General features: G+C 46.9%; 1 protein-coding gene across 1 annotated transcript in view; it reads right to left on the reverse strand.

Moving 5' to 3' along the window:
* Window positions 1-1599: 1599 nt before the first annotated feature.
* LOC125285622 (histone deacetylase 9-B) overlaps window positions 1600-10000 on the reverse strand; it is a 43492-nt gene continuing 35091 nt past the window's right edge. Inside the window, exons 10-12 of the mRNA XM_048230152.1 lie at window positions 8573-8738; window positions 7478-7698; window positions 1600-2866 (exon numbers count right to left, since the gene is read on the reverse strand). Of these exons, the coding sequence (XP_048086109.1) occupies window positions 2435-2866; window positions 7478-7698; window positions 8573-8738 (819 nt within the window). The 3' untranslated portion in view covers window positions 1600-2434. The remainder of the gene's footprint in view (window positions 2867-7477; window positions 7699-8572; window positions 8739-10000) is intronic.

Consider the following 10000-nt stretch of genomic DNA (forward strand, 5'->3'; position numbering starts at 1 on the left):
GCAGATGGCTGGACCAAGACCAGGGGCTGAGGCCAGGGAGAGAGTGAGCGAGCAAGCCTGCTGGACCCTTCACTACACAGCCCCTACCTGCCAAGTGAGGGCTACGTTTGATTGGGCGGGAGACATTTGCTAGTGGCTACTGAAATGAGGTTCAACTTTTTCCAGAGTGTTGTGTTCGGAAAGTTAAAGTTGGGCTTGATAAACTATTATTTTATCGTCACAGGGGCACGTTACATAAGATTCAGTGATAATTAGGTATTCGTCTAACAAATCCTAATTCAATGTTTTGCTTATATATCTCATTTATCTGAATGTATGTAGAAATCTGTCCATGACATGTGGCAATTTATAGTATCTTTGTGTGTAAAGGTGAAAAAAAGTGAATTGAGGGTGAAAGTTCTTAGACCATGCTGCAACTCTGAAACTGACGGTGGTGGACACACACACACAAACACAAACACACATGCCTGATGCTCCTAAATGTGTATAATATGCCACATACCCTCCATACACTCACACAGCCAGCAGGGATTACAGCAGCCAGATGTGCAAACATGGAGGAGCTCATACACATACTTAGAGACAGAGGAGACATGATGATGAGTGGAGACAGAGAGAGAGTGTGTGTGTGTGTGTGTGTGTGTGTGTGTGTGTGTGTGTGTGTGTGTGTGTGTGTGAGAGAGAGAGAGAGATAGAGAGAGAGACAGAGAATGAGCGATTTTTTGTGTGTGCATTTCAGAGAGATGTGTGAGTGTGTGTGTGTGTGTGGATATACTGTTCCATGTCCATCCAAACATATGAAATGTGTGGTACTCATGCAATCTTACACAATCTCACTCAGCCATAAGAAGTCTGCAAAACACAAAGGTTCAGTAACATGGAAGTAAAATTTATTTCTTAAAAAAAGAAAAGAAAATACATTAGGAATAACCATACATTAAAAACACACACACATACAACTCGATACAGAAAACAATCAAACTCCATGTAATCATTTAATCCAGACCCATCTTACAACTAATCAAACGTAATCCTTCATGTGTCCTACATATGCCTCTCTCTCTCTCCCTCTCTCTCTCTCTTTCTCTCTCCATCTCTCTCTCTCTCTCTCAAGCTTACCGAACACAATCACTTTCTGTATCGTTCTTGAAATGAAGGGTGCATATTTGGAAACGTTAATCTAAGAGGTAACTTCATCACGCTCAACCAACTGTTACACAGAGAAAAGTCAGTTTCCATTTCTGCTTCGGCCATGCCGGCTCATTTCTCCTCGCCAGCCCCCCTTCCCCTGTTCCCCTTCGACGTCTCCGTTGAGCACACACTCCAGAACATGAGTCAGTAGTTTGACTGATTAATTATCTTAATTAGCCAGCGAGGTTGATGTTTCGGACACGCAGGGCGAGGCGAGTCCGCCTGGAACCGCACATTTTAGATTATTTGACAATGAGACTGAAGTAAGACAAAAGACAGAACGCTTTTTTTGAGAGCGAAACCGTGAGAGGGACATTCATCTAAATGTGTGACTGTGTTATGTTCTTTCAACAGGTCTTAAAGTTCTTCCCCACCCACCCACCCCACCCCACCCGACCCCACCCACACACACATAACCTCCCATAGTCACAAATATCCAAACATGTACACAAGAGCTGACGGAGGCACAGAAAGGTGAAGGACAAATGGTTTCGGCAGGTCAACTCATGTCCCACTCAGACAAAAGAGGCTCCTATGGGTGAACATGCCACAATGAAAGTCAGAATGCTACTGTTTAACTTTTTTATTTGATTGCTTTTTTTGTTTTGTTTTTTTTCCCCTCTGCGGTATAATAGACTCTTTGTGTTCGGCTGGGGAGTTGTGGCCAAGCAGATGGACAGAGAGAGAGAAATCCGTAGTGGTAGCGGTGGTGGTGGCGGTAATGTTTCTAGTCACACACACACACACACACACACACACACACACATGTATGATGGCACACACACACACACACACACACACACACACACACACACACATGTATGATGGCACACACACACACACACATACCCATACACACACATGGAGAGACAACACACAACAGAGAAAAAAGAGGGATCACAGTTACAGAGTCACACAACGGCACAAGTCCACACACTTGAGCGGTGTGTGTTGACGAGAGGCGTCCATCGGCCCTCGAGTCAAAGTAACGACGGAGCTGAGGTCGAGATCCGAGCGCCAGAGGAGGAGTGGAAGGAGAGGAGGAGAGAGGGATGGAGGGAGGGAGGGAGGGAGGGGAGGATAGAGAAAGTCCAGGGGAACACATGAAAGAGAAAAGGAAAACAGACACAAAACGCAGGACTGAGTTGTTTTATCCTGCCATCGTTCATCCATCCATCCATCCATCCATCTCTCTCTTTCTCTCTCCACTCTCTCCTCTCTCCATTTCTCCGTCTCCCTACATTCAGTCCTCGGTCATGGCCGACGTGTCTTCCATCTTCACCTCGCTCAGTTGACCCCTGACCTCCGCGTCCGCTCCCTCTCTCTGCCCCGCGCTTTCCCTGCCCTCCTCCATCTGCTCCTCCGTGTCGGAGTACGGCTCCTCCTTCACCTTGACGGCGACGATGGCGGTGGTGATGGCGGCCGCGGCGGCAATCTGGGCCTCGCTGGGCTCGATGTCCATGCTGGTCCGGCTGCTTCCGCCGCCACCGTTGCCCGTGGACGAGGAGCTGGTGCTGCTGCTGCTGCTGCGGCTGCTCAGGCTGTGGTGCCGGATGACGCCACCAGAGGGCAGTGTGGCGCACTCAGCCCTGGGCTCCTGCAGGCTGCTCTCCTCGTCCTCCTCCTGCAGGTGAGCGCTGGGGTGTCGGAGGTGCTCGATGGACTGCGACAGAATCTACAGGCAGGAAACAGGGCAGACAGGAGACTTAGATGAGGTATATTATATACATTAATGTATGTTATACACACAGATAATGTTTCTGACTCTAACCACTGGATTCAAGTTACAGAGAAGATGAGCTCTCACATCACACCCAGTAGACGTATGTCTTTGGCCAAGGGTACATCACTAGGAGTATATTTGACAGGGCTTTTTTCTGGAGACAGATTCCCTTATTAGAAATGAGTTACTTTCTTCATATACGTGGAGAATTGATTCGTTTGTTGGTAACAGAGTGATATTACTCTGCCTTAAGTGTAGTATGTTCTGACCAGGAGGGCCACATTTCTGCTCTGTAATTTTGCTTTGACAGGTCTGGACATCCGCCTTTATGCTTAGCCCTCGCTAAGCATTCAGCCCTCTCTAAGTCCCCCTCTGCCAGCAGGGTAGAGGCTCGTCTTAAAAGATTTCTAGCATGAGTCATGAGAACAGCATGATTTGTCTGTTCTCTCCTCTCCTCTCTCTCTTTCTCTCTCTCCTTTCCTTCTCTCTCCAACAGAATGTGATTGGTGAACAAAACCTCAGTGTCCGTCTCAATGCCATGACGACACCGCAGCAGTGGTGGGCTACTTCGGAGCGAGCGAGCGCACGTACATGGCATGAGGCATGGCAGCACCCCCGCCAATAAAACCCCAACGTAATCCCGGCATAAAAGCTAAGCGATGGTTCTGCGGGTGGGGGTTGTGGTGGTGCTGCGGGTTGTGGGTGTGTGTGTGGTGTTAGGGGCTCTAAAACGTTTTCTGTGACATTAAAATTGTGATGTATGTCGAGTGTATTTGTAAAAGTGAGCCTGGATAAGCTGGTGCCAGAGCCGCCTCTCTCCGAAACGCACAGGAAATGAAACAGAGCCGGGAGACTCAGGAGTGCAGGATTACTGGGAGAGTGATGAAGAGAGAGAGAGAGAGAGAGGAGGAAGGTAAGGAGGCAAAGCAAGGGGGCAGCCGCAGGCTGGAGAAATTGAGAGGGGGAAAAAAAGAGAGGGAGAAGAGAGGAATGAAAGGTGCCATGGAGGGGAATGAATGGGGGATGGTTGGAGAGAGAGAGAGAGGGAGGGAGCAAGAGGAAGAAGGGGTAAGAGCAGATAGAGAAAGAGAGAGATGGAGGGAGGGAGAGAGGGAGGGAGAGAGGGAGAGGGGAACTTTACAACAAGACTGTGATGGAGTGAAAGTGATGTTGCCCAAGAGAGAAGAGATCAAAGCCAGGACCAGGCACTGGAGAGAGAGAAAGAGAGAGTAAAGAGAGAGAGAGAGAGAGAGAGAGAGAAAGAGAAAGAGAGAGTACAGAGAGAGAGAGTAGAGAGAGAGAGAGAGAGAGAGAGAGAGAGAGAGAGAGTAAAGAGAGAGAGAGGAGAGAGAGGGAGAGAGAGAGAGAGAGAGAGAGAGAGAGAAAAGAGAGAGAAAGAGAGAGAGAGGAGAGAGAGGGAGAGAGAGAGAGAGAGAGAGAGAGAGAGAGAGAGAGAGAGTAGAGAGAGAGGGAGAGAGAGAGAGAGAGAGAGAGAAAGAGAGAGTAAAGAGAGAGAGAGTAGAGAGAGAGGGAGAGAGAGAATGCGTGAGAGGGGCAGTAAAAGAGACATGCAAAACACAAGAGCAAACACGCCAGGGAACAAGAACAAACAACACAGAGAGAGAGAGAACAGGAAAGAGAGAGAGAGAGAGAGAGAGAGAAATACAGTGTGAAAAAGAGAATGAAAATGGCAATGGAAAGTGAAAGAGAGAGGGACAGACTACAGAAAAAACAGAAAAAGAAAGAGAGAGAGCAGAGTGTGAATGCAGAAGAGAGAAGAGGAGAAAGGGATGGAAAGAGAGGAAAGGAGAGAGGGATAGAGATAGCATGAGAAACAGAGATGGACATAGAATAAGGGAGAGAGAGAAAGTAGTCTCAAGTTTTTATTCTTATTTTATATTATTATTGTTATTTTTTAATTAATATTATTTTTTATCATTATTTATTTATCTTCATTTCATTTCCTTCTTATTACTACTATTTAATGCACATTGTTTTGTTTATCTTGTATAATTTATGTATTAAATTTGTGTACTTGCTTTGACAACACAAACACTCATGTCATGTCAATAAAGCTTGAATTGAATTGAGAAATAGAGGTGTGAGAGCGAAAGAGAGAGAGAAGGAGAGAGAAAGAAGAGAGAGACAGAATGAGAGAGAGGGAGAGAGAGACAGAAAGAGAGGTGAGACCCTAGTTGTGGTGCGGTGCGGTGCCACCCCAGTAGCATAAACATCCTGCTGGGATTTACCCACTTCCTCTCCTGACCAGCCGCCAGCCAGGGGCCTTTAAAGACGTCCCTTTAAGAGCCTCAGCCAGGGCCTTTAAAGGCGTCCCTTTAAGAGCGCAGCGCTCCCATAAAGCTCCATTAGCGTCCCCGTTCACACGGCAGGTAGAGCGCTACCCGGGGAGTCCAGGACCCTCATTAACTGCCCCTGACCACTCACATGTCGCCAGGACGGGACTGCACCACACAGCAATACACCACAATGCACCATACCGCCACGCACCACACCGCAACGCAACGCACCACACCACAACGCACCACACCACAACGCACCACACCGCAACGCACCACACCGCAACGCACCACACCACAACGCACCACACCGCAACGCACCACACCAACGCACCACACCACAACGCACCACACCACAACGCACCACACCACAACGCACCACACCACAACGCACCACACCACAACGCACCACACCGCAACGCACCGAGGCTGCTGAACTCATGTTTTGGTGCCTGACCACAGAAGAGCTTAAATGTAGCCGTTTGGGGCCTGGTTCCCTTCCTTATGAATAAGTATTAGTGAGTGCAAAAAAGGGGGCTCTTTTCAAGTGTGGTGCTGACGGAGAGAGCGCGTATGGGGGGAGCAGAGCTGCTGGCCTTCAGATCTTTAACGCTCCCCACTGAAAATCCTGTCTGGAAGGAAGAGGGTGGTGGTGGGGGTGGTGGGGGTGGTGGTGGTGGTGGTGGTGGGGTAGGGGGGCTGGGGTGGGGGTGGGGGTGGTGGTGGTGGTGGGGTGGGGGTGGGGTAGGGGGCTGGGGTGGGGGTGGTGCGGTGGGTGGTGGGGCAGGGGCTGGGGTGGGGGTGGTGGTGGTGGTGGTGGTGGGGCTGGGGTGTCTGAGTTTTAGGTTCAAAAGATTCTTCAGTGGGAGATTAGGGAGGCTAATAAACAACAGACAGCCAAAGGAAAGCAGTGATAAGCTAGCGATTACTTGGTTTATCTGCTCAGCTATATTTGGCTCAAAGTAAAACAGCAAAAGGTTTTTTTTTATTATCATTATTTTCTGTGCAGGGCCTCTATGTCTTTGCTTACAAAGGGTTTAAATGGACTATAACACATCTGGCCAGTACTGGAACACATGATTGGTGCTGAGCCCACTAAACCGACCAATCAGGAGTCACATTACTGGTTGTTGCGTTACATGGTTACAATGGACCTGCTGCTGGTACTGCTTCTGCTTATTTAATATTCAAACACATGATTGGTGTTGAGCCCACTACAGCAACCAATCAGAAGTTACGTTTCTGGTTGTTTTGCTACATTGCAGTGGTGGACTTGCCGCTAGTACTACCTCAGCTTATTCAATATTCAAACACATGATTGGTCGGTTTAATGGATTCAGCACCAATCAAGAGTTATGTTACTGTTTATTCACTGGTCACGTTTCTGGTTGAGGTGGACCTGATGCTCAGTAGGGGTTAAGTCATTGAGAGACCACAGACCCATACAGACCAGCCTCAGACGAGTCCAGGAAGTGACGTCAATTCCGGAAATAAGTATATAATTTACTTTACTCTTTATGGAGAATACAGCGGGAAAAAACATGTTTTCTTTTATAGTTCATGAACAAAATAGTCACATTAGGTAGAAGCTTTTTATTATTATTATTCGTAATTCACATTTATTTTTTATTTCGCGACTGTCCACGTGATTTGCCAAGTCAGCTGGGAGGAGCTCGTGACTCACGCATAGGGACTCACGGCAGATATTGCACGAAATTTTTATTTCTGGCTATCGCTTTAGATGTCCTTCCTATTCATTAACATGAACATGATGACTGACTAAATAAATGACTATGATGTTTAATAAACCATTGTAGGCATACATTTAACAAGTTATCATTATATCACATCAATTAAGTGTTTTCTGTAGGCTAGGCTACTGTGTGACATGCTTTACACAACAATAGGCTATCAACACGTTTGCAGTATCACTGTTGCAGAAATCACATACAAGAAGGCATCCTCTTGATTGTTTGTACATTTTTGCACATTCCAACATAAGGAAGCAGCATGAGGAAACATCGTCTGCCTTATTTTCTAACTACTTTTACAAGTCTGCAGTATCACTGAGTACAGCTGTTACAAGAGGGTCTGGTGTCCCTTTGTTATGATGCACTTCCTGCGATGCGGTCATTCGTCTCTAAATGACTTAACTCCCTCTCCTGCTGCTGGTACTGCTTCTGCTTATTCAATATTCAAACACATGATTGGTGCTGAACCCACTAAACCGACCAATCATGAGTCACGTTACTGGTTGATGCGTTACCTGGTTGAGGTGGACCTGCTGCTGGTATTGCTTCTGCTTCTCCACGAAGTTCTGGTGCTGCTGCTGGAGGACGAGCTGGGCCAGCGTGCTCTGGGGCAGCGGCGCCGACTGGGTCCGGTTCAGAGGCCGGTGGTGGCGTGGCAGCTTGGGCCGCGAGCTGGACGCGGGCCGCTCCTTCATCACCAGTGGAGACAAGGGCATGATGGGGACACTGCCGGCGACTGGAATATGGAGAAGGAGAGAGAGGAGAGAGGAGAGAGGAGAGTGAGAGAGAGGAGAGAGAAAAGTGAGAGAGGAGAGGAGAGAGAGGAGAGATGAGAGATGAGAGAGGAGAGAGGAGAGAGAAAAGTGAGAGAGGAGAGTGAGAGAGAGGAGAGAGGAGAGAAAAAAGTGAGAGAGGAGAGCGAGAGAGAGGAGAGAGGGGAGAGAGAAGGGAGAGAGGGGAGGAGAGAGGGAGAGGAGAGAGGGAGAGGAGAGAGGAGAGGGGAGAGAGGAGAGGAGAGAGGAGAGAGGAGAGGAGAGAGAGGAGAGAGGAGTGAGAGAGGAGATTGAGAGAGGGGAGAGAGCAAGAGAGACAAGGGAAGTTGGTCAATAGAGTTCCTCTGAGGTTATCAGAATCCAAACATAATTTTCACTTGATGGGTAAAGCACAGTGAAAAATAACAGAATTTGAAAAATGAGAATTTGAGAAATACACCAAAATAGGAAAAAGTAAGTAGGAAGGAAAAAATATAATAAAACATAGCCATAAATAATATATGTATCTTAATATGTAATATACATTTATTATACACTGGAGAATACGTGGTCTTTTTTTGGCAAAACAGTTTGTGTTCTAGTAGGTTGTGATTTAGTGAACACACTCTGTAAAAACACCACTTTCTGCTATATGAGGTGTTGTAGGAGGCTAAAAGTAGTCGGTGCGCCTGAGGTGAAATACAATAACCTAGGAAGAATACACTGTGAATAAACCATATGCTAAATGACTTTCTGAAGAAGAATGCCAAGTAATTACTGCACTTCTGCTGGATCTAGTGGTTAGGAACTTAAGTTGTGCTTTAACATTGTGAGTGGGGACACAGTTTAGTGGCGCACCAGGTGAGAGGATCTTCTGCTGCCTGATCTGGTCCTTCAGGAGGAGGTGCTGCAGCAGTGCCTGGTGGCTGTTGTTGACCTTGGTTTCCAGGGAGACGGGTGGCACGGCGCCCAGGGAATGGCGGGACATGCCCTCTGCCGCTCTCCCCTTCAGCGCTGTGGCAGCCTGTCGAGGGAACAGGTGGAAGGTGGGAGGCAGATTAGACGGCACATGAAGGAGGAAGAAGATGGAGGCGGCATCCTACAGTGGAGCTTGAAACCACAGTGAGAAAAGTGAAAGATGTAACTCACTGGTAACTCACTGATCACATTCTCTGTGCAGGGCAGTAGCCCACATCAAGACTAAACACCAATTAAAAAAAACATGCACTGACTCTGCAGGTAGGAAATATGTTAATTTTCTCAACTAGAATGGGCAACACTTGGATAGTCCAGCTTACAGAGACTTTGTACATCATCTGTTCAGAGTCTAGTTCAGTACTGTATGTCAAATTGTTGTTGAACAATTACTAAATATTTTGTTAACCAAACTCAACCCCTAACCTTAACCATACATTTATCTGAGTATCTGTAGATAGTCTAGGAGTAAAGAGTGACCTTAGATGGTACTAAATGTACATTAATCCATATACATATTAATACACACATAAAAACATACCTTACTCTCACAGAATACCATTATTACATAATATTAACTACCAACAATTACTTTTCAGCAAAATTAGTTCAACAGCACTAAATCCAAGATGTTTTACAAGATGTTTCCTTGAGAGTGAATTTAGTTGATGTTATCTCACAGTGCTTCATACTCAACTTACGATTAAACCTGCATACTGAGAAACGTGGCATTTACCATTCAAATACAGTGCATGAGAGATGTTTACAAGAATACTGTAACCCAAAACAGGCTTGGTCAAGCCAGACTTGAGAAATGTGAAAAACCTTGTGAATCATCTAAAGTGGACTTTTTTACACGGTGCCTAAAGCTATACGTCAATGCTGCAATCGACCATATAGTAAATGTGTACAAGTCGGTTAACTATCATACGTTCATAGCCTCTTAACACTTGAACGGCATGCCCCGGGGCCATAAATTAGAAGCATAGTTAAAAGGAGAAAAAAGGAATTTATATATTTCTCCCAGCAGTGATGGCCGCTATCTAGTTCGGCAGTTAAACACACTATTTCTCTTGCGTTTTAACTGGCTGTGATGGACGAGGTGATAAAGAGAGCGTCCTGAAACCCGACACTGCCAGAATTATTTACACAGGGCCCAAAAAAAAATCCCCCCCCACCACCACCCCAACCCCCGCATCCAACAACGCCCAGGGGTCAAAGGTCATGGTCCTGAGGACGGTACATTAATCCAGGGAGCCGCTGGAGAGGGGACCTGTCAGCCTCGCTTGCCCACGGAGGTCGCGGAGAGAG

This window comes from Alosa alosa, chromosome 20, assembly GCF_017589495.1.
Source record: "Alosa alosa isolate M-15738 ecotype Scorff River chromosome 20, AALO_Geno_1.1, whole genome shotgun sequence".
Taxonomy (NCBI): Eukaryota; Metazoa; Chordata; class Actinopteri; order Clupeiformes; family Clupeidae; genus Alosa; species Alosa alosa.